At 44.7% G+C, this 17,151-nt stretch overlaps 1 protein-coding gene across 1 annotated transcript; it reads right to left on the bottom strand.

Annotated features, from left to right (window-relative positions):
• Positions 1-6,629: 6,629 nt before the first annotated feature.
• LOC144100173 (sodium-dependent glucose transporter 1A-like) lies at positions 6,630-13,828 on the bottom strand. The gene is made up of 5 exons (XM_077633195.1): positions 13,668-13,828; positions 12,970-13,066; positions 10,859-10,985; positions 10,502-10,660; positions 6,630-9,432 (listed from the first exon to the last, which is right to left on the bottom strand). The coding sequence occupies exons 1-5, from the start codon at positions 13,739-13,741 to the stop codon at positions 8,381-8,383; spliced, it is 1,509 nt and encodes a 502-aa protein (XP_077489321.1). The 5' UTR covers positions 13,742-13,828; the 3' UTR covers positions 6,630-8,380.
• Positions 13,829-17,151: the final 3,323 nt, after the last annotated feature.

The raw sequence follows: 17,151 nt of genomic DNA, 5'->3' as shown, positions 1-17,151 counted from the left end.
CAAAACTCATGTTGACGTCAGATTTCAGAGTTCAGATTTATGATGCGAAGTCATAATTTCAAAAATTGGCTTTCGTTTTGATCTCCAAACTTCTAACTGAGCCTTCACTATAGAGCAGGAAAAAAAATTTCTCCTACTCGTCCTCCAAACTGATCAGTGATTGAAGATTACAGCCACGGCTGATTTCCACGTTGTCATTTTCTCAATAATTGGAGATTAATGACGTTTATAAAATTGTTGACCTTTCGTAAATACCAGGCAGTATTCATCACCAACCTGGAGCGGAAAAATTAGCTGAAAAAAAAAATGGAAGGTGGTGCAGCGGATCTTCGAGCACCCCACCGAGTGGTCGGTTATAAGTATCGCGTAATTTCTTTTGTCGACGTGACTCACATTAAGAAATTTTCTTGCGCAGAGGGACGCCGTTTTCCCCACAGGGGGCAGTTGGGTGGCCTCTCTACATGTCGCTGCAGGCAGCCTTGTTGTCTGCTTCTGTTTTGGCCAGACACTGCCAATGACCTCTGTTGCTTATTCGCAATTTGATGCGCCCATCGTCTGTTTTTTTTTTCAGCTGTTATAATGCACGTATGCTTCATGTGTCTTCATTAAAGTTGAAAGCTTCGCTCTTGTCCCGTCTTTTCTGTCCTTTCTATGCCTCCGTCTTTTTCTATTAGGCACACTTAATTTAAGAAATGTATTGGAGTGGGTATTTAAGTTCGGCCTTAAGAGTATAACGCGATAGCGTAGGGGGCTAGGCTTTCCATTCTGAGGTGTTTAACACCTTTGAACACATTTTTCATTTTTACATTTGTTTCATTTATTTATTTGATTAATTACACACTTAATATATTCTAATTAGCATAATCAAGCATTGGGTTTTTCATTCTGAGCATTCTGACACCTTTGAGCCTCTCTCTTTCGAATTTTTCATTTTTTCATTTCTTCAATTCATCTATTAATCAATAAATTACAATGATTTTATTAACTCATCATCGGCTATCACAAACCAATCATTCGTCAATCTCAAGAAACATAAAATACCATGATACGATTTTTTTTACGCAGCTCCCAATTATTTCCGACATGCGGTGCCGACTGCGCCGATGGTTTTTCGACCAAACGAGCTGTACACGATATAGCGTAAAATCATGAGTCAAGTAGCCCCTGAGGCAGTGGTACAGAATAAAAACTTTTCCTGCAGCGAATGGCCATAATAAGATTAGATTGACCTACTGTTGGTTACAGGTTGTAATACATGGAGCACTTATTTAGGAGCCAATGCTTATTACAGCGCTCATTTGCGGAAATCTAGGAGCACAGTCCAACTAGCACATGATTTGGGGCCACTGGAGACCCACATGGGCAAGTGGGGCTAGGGCATCCCCTCTAATACCTACGTGGGCCTCCATATAGGCTTTGCTACGGCTAACTGAGCCCAATTTTTTATATCTAGCCCACATGGGTCCTTGTGGGATACTTGAGGGCAGACGCAACGCAATGTGGGCTTTGGCAGGAAGAACCTGGGCTAGCCCTAATGGGGCTGCCCGCTTAAAACCACTGGAGGTCACGCGTGGGTCGTGGCGGGGCTGGAAAGTGTGCGTGCCCGCATGGTGCCCACATGTCTCCCATGTGGGATTCAAGAGGGCAGATGACACGCAAGAGTTGGCTTTACGTAGAAGGAACCTCGGCTACCACAAATGGGGCTGCCCGTTGAAAATCGCTGTAGGTCCCACAGGTGCCGTGGCTGGGCTGGACAGCGGGCGTGTCCGCATGGTGTCCACGTAAGTCCCTTGTGGAATTCCTGAGGAAAGATGCCACGCACATGTGGGCTTTATGGCGGAAAAATCTCCACTTGCCCAAATGGGGCTGTCCGCATAAAACCGCTGTTGGTCCCAAACAGGCCGTGATAGGGCTGGAAAGTGGGTGTGCCGGCATGATGCCCACATCGATCCCTTCTGGGGAGCTTTAGGGCAGATGTCGCACAATTGCGGTCTTTGTGCTGACCAATGCGAGTTAGTCCAAATGAGGCTGCCGGCAGAGAATTGCTGTAGTATCTATACGGCGTACGGCGGCTGTTAGAAAGCTAGCGTGCCTGTACAAGGCCCACATCTGCCCCTTGTCGGGTACTTGAGGGGCATTAATGTGTGTTCCGTGCGGAAAACAAGAAAAAGCAGGCAGCCCAACTGGAGGTATCGATGAAACGCCGTCTTTCTTCAAGTCGAGTTCGGAAGGACACCAGGCTCTCTAAATACATACAGAAGAATGTAGGATGCGTATGGACGTATATTTCCGAGTAGAACCCTAGCTCGGTTATTCAACAACACGGTTTGTTTACAAAAAACGTAGTTTAACAAGAATCCCTCTCGAACACAGACACACACAAAGGAAAAAAGTATACTGAACAACATCTGTCCATCGGTCCGGTCATGTGTTCATAGCAAATAGCCTACCGCGACTTCGCGTGGAGGTACTACCTTCTCGTAGTTATTATTACTGCAATCATAAATTTCGTTTTCTTTTCGGTATGTGCACTGAAGAGTCCCAGCGATGACACTGTCATCAAAAACCCGTATGGCAATATTCTGTTCACGTTGTAGACGTGAGTCAGTGCCGAGTGCCTCACCTCCTTGTGGGGCTTTTTTGTTTTGATCGCGATAGAAGTGATTTAAGTTACCGCTATCAGAGCAGCAGTATTTTAGGCAAAGAGGTGTTCATACCACATATAAAATGTTGTAAGGGTAAAAACACTCATTACAAAGTTCAGTGTGCCGCTAAAGGAGCTGAAATGCATGGAACGGGACACAAATTCTAACAATAAAGCTGAAAGTTCTTTAGAATGGAGGTTTCAAGAGATAAAAGCTCAGAACAGTGCGGAATAGGAGCACAGTTTTGCTGCGCCCTGCCTATAGAACCTCCGCTGATGTTGCGCACATTATTTTCTCTGTAGCAGGCCTCGCACAATGTACCGCCATAACTATGTCCGGGGGATATGGCATAAATTATAAGACACCTGTTAAAACATTATGACAGTGGAAGGATTTTATAATTTATCCTGTCAAATGAGCCCTTGTTTTTAAATATTGTTGACTTAGGAGTCTGAGTTCAGAGCTTCAGAGTTGTTTTGTAGCAACCTGCTCAACTCGTAGTTGGACCACCGGGACCCTGTGCCTCCTGGATCGACAAGCTCGTTCTAATTCTCTGCAAATTCACTGAAGTTCGATGAGGATTGAAATATATCACATCAGCTTCAAATAAAGTTGGTGTCGACTCTGCAATCACTTAACGAGAATCGCAGTTAAATAACAAACTTCGTTTGGGTGAAGTAAATGTGAAATTAGCAAGAACGATGGCCCAGAGAGCATAGACCTAATTAAATGGCGGACGCTCTTGGTAAGGGCACCGTTCTTCAAGTCTTACTAACGAGAATGAAGCGCACCTAGCGGCAAGGGATGCTTTTATCTTAAACCATTAGGCGATCGCTTTTATTTTGACCGAACAAAACCCAAATTTTTTCCTGGTGTGGTGATCACATACCTTGGATTAGAAATATGTATGCAGGATAGAGAAACCAAGCGGAAAGCTAACCTCAACATGCCGCGGTGGCTCAGTGGTTAGGGCGCTCGGCTACTGATCCGGAGTACCTGGGTTCGAACCCGACCGCGGCGGCTGCGTTTTTATGGAGGCAAAACGCTAAGGCGCCCGTGTGCTGTGCGATGTCAGTGCACGTTAAAGATCCCCAGGTGGTCGAAATTATTCCGGAGCCCTCCACTACTGCACCCCTTTTTTCCTTTCTTCTTTCTCTCCCTCCTTTATCCCTTCCCTTACGGCGCGGTTCAGGTGTCCAACGATATATGAGACAGATACTGCGCCATTTCCTTTCCCCAAAAACCAATTATTATTAAAGCTAACGTCAAGGATTTCATTGAGCCTTCTTGCAAAGTAAACTGCGTTAAAGCTGTTTAATCAAAGCAGGTTATGCCTAAAGTGGATGACAGTAGGGACTACCACTTAAAGAACCCTGCTTTCGTGGTGGAGCAGCAATGGTTCGGAGCGCAGCGAAGGCCAAACGCCCCTGTGAAATCATGGTGGTACCCAGCCTACCAGCTGCGAAGCAGAGGCGCAAAGGTAGTCGAGGAAAGGGGCAGTTGTAAAAAGTGCCAAGCAGCTGACACAGCGTGGAGTGCAAAAAAACATGAAACATTTATGTGAAACATTTGAAAGCAGTGAGATAAATTTTTTGAGCAGGAACACTTCATTTTGCGTTTGCTGTCTTCGCCAGAAAGCGTTCGTTTTATTTTTCATTGTGCCCATTCCCCAGTAAATATTCGTTTTGGAGTCGGTGGTTAACGTTTTTAGATAAAAAAAAAACTTGATTTAAGAGACTCGAGTGCTCCGATTTTTAACATGGACGTTGATGGCAATAAGCAGATTTATGCTTTCATATAATACAGTTTAGCGCTTAGGATTATACTAGGGTTAGTTGGTTGTTGTTGACGGAAACTTTTGTGCATTTTTGCGCATACTTGCACAACCTATACACAGATACCATCAAGCTAGTGAATTCAGGTGAATGTAACAGTGTCAGCGTTGACCGTTTTTAGTATAACGCCTGTCGCGACAACTATTGATGCTTGTGCAATAGGAGAGCTTGTAAAATAGGGTTAATTTTGGTTAATGACTGCTTTGTCATTTACCGTACACGAGTGTGCCTCGCAGACACTTTGGAAGAAAAGTGACACAGCCAGTTCTTGGTAACTGAAATGAGAGCTTAGTACATAACTCCGTTTATTCATCTCTCCCCACCCACTCACCCGCACGCGCGCACACCATCATCATCATCATCATCATCAGCCTGACTACACCCACTGCAGGGAAAAGGCCTCTCCCATGTCTCTCCAATTAACCCTGTCCTTTGCCAGCTGCATCCACCCTATGCCTGCAAACTTCTTAAACACACACAGCGGCACAAGTTTATTGTGTCTCGCTTAGTTTGGGCGGCGCTTTCAGAAAACCACGGTAATTCTAGGTTTGTCTCCATATTTCACAAATCTATCATTCTCGGTGCAGTACTTTTTAGAGGGAAGGCAACTTGCTTAAAAAATGTGTTATCAAAGTACTTTTTTTAGGGGGAGCGCATTAATGTGATCACAAAACCATTCCACATCAGGAAATAGAAGGCTGCACAATCAATTCCAGCCGCACTCCGGGCAAATTTTATACCGTCTGCACTGCTGGCTGCATCGCGATGAACTTAAGCGCATTCTTTTGCAAATTATGATCTTTACTTTTCTTTGCACTTTGTGTCTAGTTTCAAAGCGTGAATGCTGTTCCACAAGATGAATAAAACGGTATTAGAGTTTCAATGTATACCTATAGTGAACTGCACCGTTTGCCGCAGAAGTAGTGGGCTGAGTACACCACTCATGTAAGAACAAAGTATAGTGCATGTCTTGAATTTTACAGCGGGTGCCAGTTTGTAATATGCGCGCCGAATGCCTAAAGGAATGAGCTGTTATGAGGTTGCCAACGCATTCATTTATTGACAAAATCAACACTTTCTTTTCAGCGACCAAAACTCTTCGTACAGTTGCCACTTACAATAAGACTAGATCTATTATAGAGAGAGATCGCAAAGATGTGGGCAGTGAAGATAGGTACCCACTTCTGTTTCATCGCCGCGCCCTTTCTATGTACTCACTCAGAGGTTCCTTCATACTGTGATCGGCAGAAGTCTCTCTCGTTTGACTTAAATTAAGGAGCTTCGCTATGTAAATTTCAGCAGTCCAGATTATTTAAAACACGGCCAGTTCAAAACTGGATAACAGCTACTGCAAAGTGATGCTCCTTCGACGTTGGTCTGTAGAAGCGCATGGGGCTACAATTGGCCCGTTTTTATAGCGATAGCTACATTACAGTATTTCGAACCTTCAGCGTTTCGGCGCCGCCACCCTGTCGCTGCGCCGCCACGCTGTCACGTGGTTGGTCACGTGATGCGGAGCAGCTGCCGTCGGTGCGGCGCAGTGGCTGATCACATGGTTCGTCACGTGATTGGCCACGTGACCAAGTACCTATCAGCCAGCTGTAGCTATCGCGTCACTCCAGGTTCGACCAGAGCTAAACCACCGCTAATTTTTTTTTTTTCAACAAGAGTCATACTGGACTTGCGTGGGACAACTCTTTTCAAGACTGCTTGGCCTTCTAACAAGGTCGCTTTCCTTGGATGCTGTAGCTGATTCCAAATGTCTACCTCTAGACATCTCAGAATAGCTATGTAGTCCTCAACGGTACGTGCTCGTAGGGGAGGTCGAAGTTCACAGTGCGTATTTGCACAACCACCATGTCTCCGATTTTGACGAAGCAATAAAAATGGCTGTGGTTTAGCTCTGGTTAAACTTGGAGTGACGCGATAGCTACATCTGGCCGAGTGGAACTCCCCCAGTAGAATTGCAATGTGACCCTTTCGCCGCTCCGTTTCGCTGGGCGTTCCTCCTTCCTATTCGTCCCACTTGGCATGGCGCATGCGCACAGCTGTTGCGGCTGTTGCGCGCCGCACCGCCGGTAGCAGCAGCAGACAAACCGCAAAAAAAAAAATGGATCACATTAATTGATTCCAAACCAGGTACGGAAAATTTATAATGATCTGGTAACTTACTCTAAGGATTCATTCGGGATACAAGACACCTGCACCATATTGTTAGAAGCAGTATTGAAATTTACTGGTTTGCGCAGCACCATTGCGCTGTGGCAAGTAAACAAAACAAAAAAAAACGTCTGAAGTGGTGAGCTGATGCCTTCACTACAAAATTTTCGCCAAAAATTCACCAGACATTATGCATATTGTCACGTAGTGGTGACGGCAGTCGAAGCAGCGATGAAGACGGACGAAAGGGTCTTCTAAAAGAAAACTGTTTATTGGGCTGACTTGCACCCAAAATGGACTGAATCACTCGGCGGCGGCGAAGCGACAAGCGTGCTCGGCGGTCGTCGAACAGAATGCCCGCCGCTGTCGGCCATGCTCAATTTAAAGCTGATAGCGAACTTTCGAGATAAAGAGCGCAAAGTTACTAGAACATTCCGGAACAACGTAGAATCAGCTCTGCCTGGCTGCGATCGAGATAAATCTATTCGCGTCTGGCGTCGCAAACAAAGCGATAAAGTGGTGTGGCGGCAGGTTTGAAAAACGAACAAACACTGCAAATATTCATGGCAATATGTATTGAGAGTAGGCTGCTATCAAAGGATGTCCCGTCTGTAACTAATTTCTTATCATCACGATTTTCTATTTCCGTCTGAGACACAACTCCATCCGTAGATTCGATGCTATAACTTCGCCGGATTTTACAGTCTTTATGATTTAATTATCTCAGACCCGCTTTACAGGCGGTTCGTTATGCCGTTTGCGACAGGCTACCAAAGCATGAATAGCGCAGATAATTTTCTGCGCTATTCCCCTGTAAGTATGGATAACGCTTATTCATGCTATCGCAAAAGCGCCCAATCGAGTGGCAGTAACACCTAAATGCCCTTTGTCAATTCCTTAGTAGCAGCCCCTTCACTGTCCTTCGTTTGGAATTTCTGCTCTTAGCAGACTATCTAACGAGCATTGGGCTTAGTGAAAAAAAAGTCCCCTTTCTCTATTTCTACAACCAAGCAAATTTTTGTTCCAAAATTGCATTATTTAAAATTCATATCCCGTTTAGTAATGGTATTTTCTTCTACACTGCTTTCCACATAGTTGCCTCTCCCTCATCTACCTGCCGCATGCCAACTGTCACTAAAGAGCTGTTGTACTTTTTGTACTTCCTTCTTTGTTTGTTCCTTCGGTTCTTTTTGTGTCTTTTTCCCTTTCTTTTCTACATTTCCTTCATTCCTCCGCTTTTTATTTCTTTATTTCTCTATTTCTTTCTGTGTTTCCTTCTTCCCTTGCTTTTTCACGGTATTTTCGTTCCTCTCTTCTCTTTCTTTCCTGCTTTCCTCCTTCCTCTCTCTTTCCTTCTCTTTTTCTTAGCGTTTTCTTTCTATTTTTTGCTTTATTCTTTTTCTGTCCTAGTTTCATCGCTCATTTATTCTTTCTCATTCTTTCTCTCTTTCATTTTCTTTCGTGCTTGTGTTGCTTCTTTCCTTCCTTATTTGTTGCTTTGATTCTTTCCATTTTCTTCCCTTTCTTCTCTTTCTTTCCTATTTTCCTCCATCCTTTCTTCCTTGCTTCCTCTCTCACTTTATTTCGGTCTTTGTTTCCTTGCTTTTTTTCTTTCCTACTTTCCTCCGCCCTTTATTCCTTTATTTCCCTCGTTCTTCCATGCTTCCTTTCTTCCTCTTTTCTTTGTTTCTTTCCCTTTTCCTTACCTCTCGCACTATCTCTTTCTTTCTGTCTTTTTTTCTAAACATACGGTGTTTCCTCAAATTTGTCAGCATCATTAGATTTCATGGCAAGCTGCCCGTTTCCATATAGGACAGTCCTTTTTCGAAGGTAGAAGCACATGCTCAAGAATATTGCTGTCGACGCTATGACGGCTGCGAAGCATACATACAAGAAAACATTGGGAACGCTATCCAAGAACTGGCCCACAAGAAGTGGAGGCGACAGAGATCCGAGTCCTCCTGTAACCACCACGATCGACATCATCTTGTTGCTGATGTTGATGTGCTTCGCTACCCAGGCCGTGGCTGCCGCGTTCAGAGGACCCTGAGCGATACCAGCCATGGCACTGATGGCCCACAATGCGGTTGCGCTGTTGGAACCCCACGCCAATAGCACACCAGCTGTTGTGACCAAGACGACGTGCGACGCAACCAAGACGGAGAAGGCGGACACCTTGACCGTGACAAGAGCAGCGGTCAGGCGACTCGCAGCGAAGCACAGGAAGTACACGGCCACTAGGCGAGATGCCGAAGGCTTGGAGAAGTGGAGGTCGCATTTGACAGCAAACGCCGTAAGCATCTGAGACGTTGTGCACTCTATAGCGACGTAGATGAATTCGTAGGCGCATAGCAACGCTAACGTTATCCTGGCAAAGCGCGTGTATTCCGCTGACTCTTGCACGCTAGACCCTATCCTGGCTAAAGAGTTCGTTCTACGAGCCTTGAAGCTTGTGCTGTCGATGAAGTAGAGCGCGGTCATGGAAGCTACTAGGAGTAATTGGAAGGCACTAGCTATTCCGAATGCGTAATAAATCGTGCTTTCGTTTGAACCATCTTCAGGGAGCGTTGCGTTTGGTGGTTCTATAGTTTCGATGAGTAGGTGCCGTCTATAGTTCTCGGTTATGTTTTGCGTTGTTTCTGTTGAATTTGTGCCACCGTTGCCTTGCGTAGAAAGGAATGGCCTCGCAATGAATGGGGCCACTAGACAGCCTATGCCAAAGGCTAAGTGAAAAACTTGTAGCGCCGGGCTCGAGTTCTGGGGCCACATCTTCATGATCCAGACGTTTGCACCTGCAGTAAAAAAAGGAGAAGAACGATACTCTCACTTCACTTTTTCCTACAGAAAACTTGAAGTAGTCTTGGAAAAGAAGTGTTTTTTATGCTCTACACAAAAAAAAAGCGAATGAATGAATGTTTGAATGAATGAAAGTTTATTCATATAGACAAGATACAAGCAAGGTGATCTATCTAGGAGGCTGACTTAAAAGCACGGATGAATAAAAGTGTCAGTTCCCTTAAACACTCAATACCCAGAATACGGTGTAAGAAAAAAATAGACATGGTGGATTAATATACACTAAACAGAATATAAAAGCGATAGATAGCAAAGAGGGCCTGAAAACAAAACAAAAGCTCATGTATCCCTTGTTGGAACAGCAGTCCAGTATATTCGGAGAGAACAGCTGTACATTTAGTGACATCCACGAGACGTGGAATGCAATGCACGGCAGAAATTTGAAGAGGCCGCAAATCGTTACCGAAAAATTAACACGAAGAAAGCATCTTAACTGAGCAGATTAAGGTAGAATAAAGGTTTAGTAATGAAGTCCTTGGTATATCTGCACAGCATTATGACGACCGCCCTGCTTCTTCTTGGAGCGAAAACTATAAAATAATTTTCTCTCTGTCACTGCACATAGTACCTTCTGCCTTTTTCAAGATATAAACAGCTCCTCCGCCACAGAGCTCCATCGTCTGGTAAGAGGCATTCCATATCATGGGAACACTTCAACCAGTTTTTAGGGTGATTACTTTTTTTTTTTAGGATAATGATAAAACGGATGAGAAGGCCTGAACCTGCAGACATATGGCAGTTATCTTCTGTGGAGGCCACACGTCGTTCGTAGGGCGAAAAGATTACGTGAAAAAAATTGTGAACCACCGTGTCAATTGACACGAGATCAGAAATAAAGGAAACGATGCAAAATAGACAGCAAAAGGTTGGTCACCGACTAGCGTAGGTACGTCAGAATGGCTTAGAACGTGATAGTCACCAAAATAACCGCGGAGGTTTTCCATTTTTCAGAAAATAGCACCGCGGAATTGGCGTCCCATGTTGGGACGTGGCTGTCTGACTCACCTGTGCCGAAAGCACCGAGGCTGAGCCCCTCGAAGAACACCATAATGTGTGCCATCGCCAGGTATCCACTCAGAGGTATCATCAACACAGTGAAACAAGTCAGTGTCATGGCCAGGATGGATATGACCTGGGTGTTATACGCGTCGTAGAGCTTGCCACCTGGGGAAAAACAACGAACATAGGATGGTGCAAAAACCAGGCAACGCGTGCGTTAGGCGTAAAATGCTTGTGGGGCTGTGCAACTTTTTCAGAAACAGGAAGACCACAATTTGTGTGCGTGATTAGAATGACTGCTAGTTGATGTCAAGCCAAGTTGCGTGCCTTGCTATGAACAAGACTCAGGAATAGGCTACGTACCGATAAGAGAGCCAACAAGGTTCCCGACGCAGCGAGTCGTGATTAGCTGCGAAACTGCCGATAAGCTGGTGCTGTAGATTTCTCCGAGGTCCAGCAAGGCAACGCCGGTCATTGCCACGATGAGACCCTGTGTCATTAAAACGTAACGCTAGCGTCTATTTATCTCGTTTACAGTGGCACTTAAACGATTTCTCAAGAGAAAATTCTTGCGGACATCAAAGCGCGTTAATCTCTGCAAGAAACATATGCTTGGAAAACTGTTTCTCCCCACTTAATTACGTGTTGTCTTTGCGGCGCCGATGTCTTTCGTTTCGTTTATCCCATCACATAAAGTTTTTCATTTTCATGACGATGCCAACTTGGCACCGTGCGGGTAATAAGGCTTTGTAGATGTAATCACTATCAATGATAATACGCAATAGTGCCAATGTTCACATGTTTATTCGCGCTTGCAACGTTCCGCCCAAAAAGTATTTTGCCAACAGTGGCAAGCGGAGAACTGAAGAATAGTTTTACTAAGAGAGTGCAATAAGTAAACGCATGACTACCGTTACCAACCATTTGCCTTTGTTTCTGGCAATGAAAAGTAGCATTGCAATGACTATATTTTCAGTGTATACTTTGCCATGTTCTCTTTTATTCGATATTCTTTGCGCAGACTTTACTCTAGCAGTTTCCTCAGCGTTGTACTGCAAAATGAAAGAGGAGGGAAGGTTCTCAAAGGGACGGAGGGTCCACCAAAACACATGGTGAGAAATTTCTCGAGACCCAGCAGAGGCTCGGAGGTACACGGAAACACTGGGAGAAAGGCTAAATGCTATCTGAAAAGGAAGCTCACCTATGGCAAAAACAAGACAAGTTTTTATAATACGACATTGTAGAAAGCGTCAAGTTGGGGATGGCCACATGCCAAGAGGGAAGGCGAACACACCCTGTGACGCGCTCGCCATCAGTTGTTTTTTAGACATCCTTTAGGGCTGTTTATAAATAATTGGTCATTTATAAAAACAGAGAAGAGTCCTGTACATTAATAAATAACTACATAAGCAAACAAATCTTTATGCATCGCTAGTGCGGAAGTGAGTCTTGTTCATAACTACAGGCTGCGCTGGATGAAATCCTTCCTGTGCTCAGGAGACGTCGGCTAGCTTGCTCTACGAAAGTCATTCTTGGCTATGACATGGCGGCAGGAGGCGGGGTGGAGGAGCACTCGGAGGGCTTCTTGACGACTAGGCTGTGTGTGTGTTCAATACTGGGATCTTCTTGCTGATGGTCATAGCTTACGAGCGTCTTTTGGGTCATCATCATCAGCCTGGCTACACCCACTGCAGGGCAAAGGCCTCTCCCATGTCTCTCCAATTAAACCTGTCCTTTGCCTTGTCAGCTGCGCCCGCCCTATGTCTCAAACTTCCTGATGTCATCCGCGCACCTAACCTTCTGCCGCCCCCTTCTGCGCTTGCCTTCTCTTGGAATCCACTCCGTTACCCTTAAGGACCAGCGGTTATCTTTCCTTCGCAGTACATGCCCTGCGAAAGCCCATTTTGTCCTCTTAATTTCGACTAGGATGTCATTAACACGCGTTTGTTCCCTCACCCACTCTGCCCGCATGCGGTCTCTCAAAGTTACACCTATCATTTTTCTTTCCATAGCTCGCTGCGTTGTCCTTAACTTAAGCTGAACTCTTTCCGTTAGCCCCCACGTTTCTGCCCCGTAGGTGAGTACCGGTAAGATACAGCTGTTGTACACTTTTCTCTTGAGGGATACTGGTAACCTGCTATTCATGATTTGAGAGAACCTGCCATATGCGCTCCACCACATTCTTATCTTTTTTTTTTAGCTTTTGGGTGCTGTGATTCAGTTAGGCAATGACTCCGTGCATGTGACATGACTATGAGGCAGTGGGCTCAGGGTAATTTGCGAAAGACATGCGATGAAAATGCAGGTGGCCTGTTCCCTGTGCATGTAACAAAAGGCATCCGGGTTGTTGAGTCGTCTGCCCAGTCAAAGACGCTTGGAAAAAGGAATAATCGATTCTAGCCATAAAACGGAAGGGATGGCAAAACTGGCATAGTTTTGCCACCCACCGTACCATGCACCACAGTGACGCTTACCATGCCGAGGTTCCCGAGACTGACGTTGCATGTGCGGCCTACGTTGAGCCAGAGTTCGGTGGAAGGAGGGCGTGTCCTCAAGGAAACGATGTAGTCACTGCAGAAAAAAAGGTAATGAGTTACTTTACCTTCGAGGACAAAATTTTTAGGTGTTGTATATAGTGTGGTTGTTCACTATAGTCTCACTTATCTGCCTGCTTTTCTTTCCTTATGCCGTCTGCTTTTTATCAAATTAATGAGCTAAAGAGCAATGAAGACATGCTATCAGTATTTTAAGGAAATTTGTGCAGTCTGCACGAAAATCGCACCTCATCATTTGCATACGTATTTCGACATGAATTCGTTTACGATCGCTAATAGTGAAAACGTGGCTCAAGGAAAAAATCTCCTGCGGCACGGGATACAAACTGCCTTCTTTACAACTGGTTTTACGTGCAACTAGGAGGTAGTGTTGCGTATTGGAATTTTGAAATTGCGCAGATAGATTTTATGCAGACGACGATGTGCAATGCACAGCACGAGTGTGTGCTGCAGTTTAACACAAGGCGCGATTTCCGCGGTGATGTCATAGTGTTCTCGTGCAGTGGCCAGTGAAGCTAATCTGTTCACGTCTCCGCGGTTCTAAACCCAGTCGCGGCAATATTCTTTGCTAGGTTTGAATCCGCGATGAAGTGCTTTCTCACTAAAGTACTGCTCACCTATGGCCGGGGGTATCAGGCTGAGGCTGGTAGCACACATCGGCGAAGGCCCTTTGAGAAGCACCCCGGCTCATCTTAAGCTCTTTAGCTGTTGAGGAAAGTCTACGAAGCGCGCCACTGGCTTTTTGTACAAAGAGCAGTGGGTTCTCGGAAATGTGAGAAGCCGCAGCAATTGTAGCGGCTGTAGTGGCGTGGAATCGTGGCTAGGGATGCACTCGTCGCTCTTAGCGTCGCAAACAGGTGCGCGTGTCGAGTAAAAAGAAAAAAATAGCGCTGGATTTTTTTATTGTCCCATGGAATGCTGCAGCAGACTCAGCGATGATTGCGTGATACACAGAGGGCCATATAGAAACAGCCCTGAAAGGAAAAGTACGAATAGCTAGAACTGAAATAGCAGCTTTCCTCATGCGGACGGGTTACTTGATTTGATTCCGCAAATAACAAAAAATGAACTGAAAAAAATGCATGTCTCATGATGCTACTATTTAACTGCTGTGCCAGCCTCTATGCTCGTTACATGCAGGGAGTTTTTAAACACCCGTCAAAAGGGCTAATTAGGGGCGGACGCAGAAGCCCGCCACGACGACTTTTTTTGAGAGTGGACAGTGAAATGGGACAATTGGTAGGAAAGCGGTGCACTTGAATAGCGTTGTAATTATATGGGGTGCGCTGACGCACTCCCTGGCAGATGCGGCCTTGGCTTACTTGGATCATGGGACCGCAAATCTCGCATTCTTTTCAAGGTGTGACTTTACCGCCTTACAAAAAAATTAGTCAGTCTATAGATTATCCATAGACTTCTGTCTATAAACTCTATAGTTTCTCTATAGACAAACCTTAGAGAGCAGTCTATAGGCAATACAAATCCTGTAGACAGTCTATAGACAATCTATAGATTTATGGCCATACGCTTTTGTAGACTATTGTCGGTAGACTATGAATAGACAAAAAGATATCTACAGGAAGGCAATAGTGTTTGTAATAAGTCTATAGACTGTCTATAGACCAGTTCTGTAAGGGCTGAGTTTAAATTCCTGGGTGCTGTCCCTGAAAACTACACACTGAAAAAACATTCTTATTATAAAAGGCTGCACAAATGTTGCATCAAATCACTCTTAGTAGAAATTAACTCTATCACCGTCACCAATCGCGAAGGTTTTTAGTTTGGGTGTTTTTGTTGTTTTTGTTGGGTTTTTGTTTGGGTGTTCTTCTGGAAAGAACAGAGCAGCAAATTAATGAATCGCTAACTAGTCAGTAGGCATCAGCAACACAGCACGTAGAGGTGAGACGTCTTTCGGTAGGTCTGCATCAGTTTCTGTGCTTGCAAGAAAATCGTACGTTTACCTGAATCCATTACATGTGTGCGGCTTAACAGCAGTGTATACCAAAAAAGTTAATCGCGCAATAAATATCTGCGCTTGTTTTAGGCAGTGTTTGAGTGCACGTCTAGGACACGAGTCAAGTAACTTATGGAAATGTTCTGGTTTGAAGCCAGTGCTGTTCTGTACAGAATCTGCGGAGAGAAATTTGTGCCTGTACGCAGGGCTGTCTGCTCAGTTTATCTTAAATTTAATCGTTGAGTTTATTTATAAGTCAGTTCCTGTCAAAGCAGCAAGCGGGGGTATTAATTGCCCCCCCCCCCCCACACACACACTTTACGTAGTTGAATTTAGATTTTTGAAGGCTTATAGAAGGATAATTAAAATGCTAAGAGAAATGTTAACAAACACGCTGTAAACACAGACCAACTTCGTCCCAGGTACGTGAATATTTACACGACTGTGGCCGCTTTATGTAAAGCAATAGAACACATTAAACAGAAGTAGCTTAGTGAGACCGAAACTGTGCCTCAGGATCACAGGAACAAATCAGTGGCTACGTGGTCCCCTTTACGACTTCGTGTAACTTTCGCCAATGACGTCATCTTACGGTGACAAGCGAAGAAAAGGTTGCGTCACATAGCGTCTTTAACGGCCGTTCCCTTCGGCTGTGGAAGTGACTAAGAACGCGAAAAGGTGGGATAGAATTCAGGCGTAATCTGTGGGCTTTGAAATGCAAAAGGATAACAAGGCCTCTTACTGAAAAAACGAAAATTACCTGGGGCCAGATTCCACTTCGGTTCCGTTTCCGAACCGTTCCTTTTCAGAGTGACGTCAAAATGACGACAGCGAAGTACGGGAGGAGAAAAAAGGGGAAGCCAACGGCCAATCGGCGAGCGCCCGACCTCGCGGGAGCCGGCCCACGACTGCCTGGCTTTTTCGGGGGCTGTACACTAAAAAATAGGTTGTTTTAAAAAGAAATCAAATATTACAAATAAATGGTAGTACATATTATTTAATAAGAAGTCGCAGTACGTGCAAGAGAGTGCAGTAAAAAACTATTTTGACGTTTCTTTTGGTACATGTTTCTCTTTTCTGTCGGTGGATGGTGTCGCATACGCGCGCGCGCGGTGCCGTCTGGGAAAACATGAGCTTTTTGGCGCGCGTTGAAGTTTCGTCTGCCTTTTGTCCCGTTTCTGACAAGAAGACTCGCAATGGCAGAAGCAGCTACTCGCCGGCCTCTTGGGCCCTATATTTCGCCGCGACAGTGTACTCTGCTTGTAGAGTTCATGGAGGAAGAACACTTGTGGCTCGTGAAAGGGTCGTATGTTTTTACGCCATAAATTATAATAATAAATGACTCCATTTATATGTTGCCTTGCCGAGTATCACAGCAGAAAAAACAACCTGCTGCTTTATAATTAATTTTCTTTAAGCGATTTATTAATCTAAGTTCTATAATATCCCACAGATAAGCACAACACATAAAAAAAACATTCCTCTATGCACCTTGGTTTCGGTGACTGTTAGCTCCCTTCATAAGTATGTATATATATATATATATATATATATATATATATATATATATATATATATATATATATATATATATATATATATATCAATTTTAACTGTTTTCATGTAGGGCCACAATAACTGTATTGCGACGCAGAATGCAATATATTGAGAAAATAAAGCGGAAACCTCGGCAGAATTTGTTTCTCATAAGTATCGTTAACATGCTACGCGACAATGTAAATGACGTTTCCTCATTCCGATTTTGAGTGCATTAAAATTTAAGCATACAAAAGCACGAAACCCACGCAGGCGGCTGAAATTCGCGAATTATGATTTTGTTTTAACGAGTGGACAGACTCGTAGTACTTACCAACATCGTGTTAATTTAGGGCGTAGTAGCCTCTTCTGGTCATGAATGCCTGCGTTTCACCAGGGCTGAGGCCTTTGGGCTGACTGATGGCAACGAGGGTTCCATCGATGCAGCCAACACCACCAGGAATTCTGCCGCGGGGCAAAAATTCTGCCACTGCCTGCTGTTTTTCCGCTGGCGTGGACGTAAAGGTTACCCACCCTTTTCGCTTGCCTACGTCTCGAGTTCCAGCTAGCGCTACTGCGCTGATGCAGCGGCTCATTGATGATTGCGAGAG

The sequence above is a fragment of the Amblyomma americanum genome, chromosome 8 (assembly GCF_052857255.1).
Source record: "Amblyomma americanum isolate KBUSLIRL-KWMA chromosome 8, ASM5285725v1, whole genome shotgun sequence".
Taxonomy (NCBI): domain Eukaryota; kingdom Metazoa; phylum Arthropoda; class Arachnida; order Ixodida; family Ixodidae; genus Amblyomma; species Amblyomma americanum.
This window is presented reverse-complemented; position numbering and strand designations above follow the sequence as displayed.

What these genes read in the sequence shown, in the direction of transcription:
- LOC144100173 (XM_077633195.1), bottom strand. Translation starts at nt 13,741, where the DNA reads ATGAGCCGGGGTGCTTCTCAAAGGGCCTTCGCCGATGTGTGCTACCAG. An exon ending in CCTGATACCCCCGGCCATAG is followed by an intron (nt 13,067 to 13,667) that starts GTGAGCAGTACT and finishes TTTTTTCTGCAG; the next exon opens with TGACTACATCGTTTCCTTGA. An exon ending in GTCTCGGGAACCTCGGCATG is followed by an intron (nt 10,986 to 12,969) that starts GTAAGCGTCACT and finishes TTAATGACACAG; the next exon opens with GGTCTCATCGTGGCAATGAC.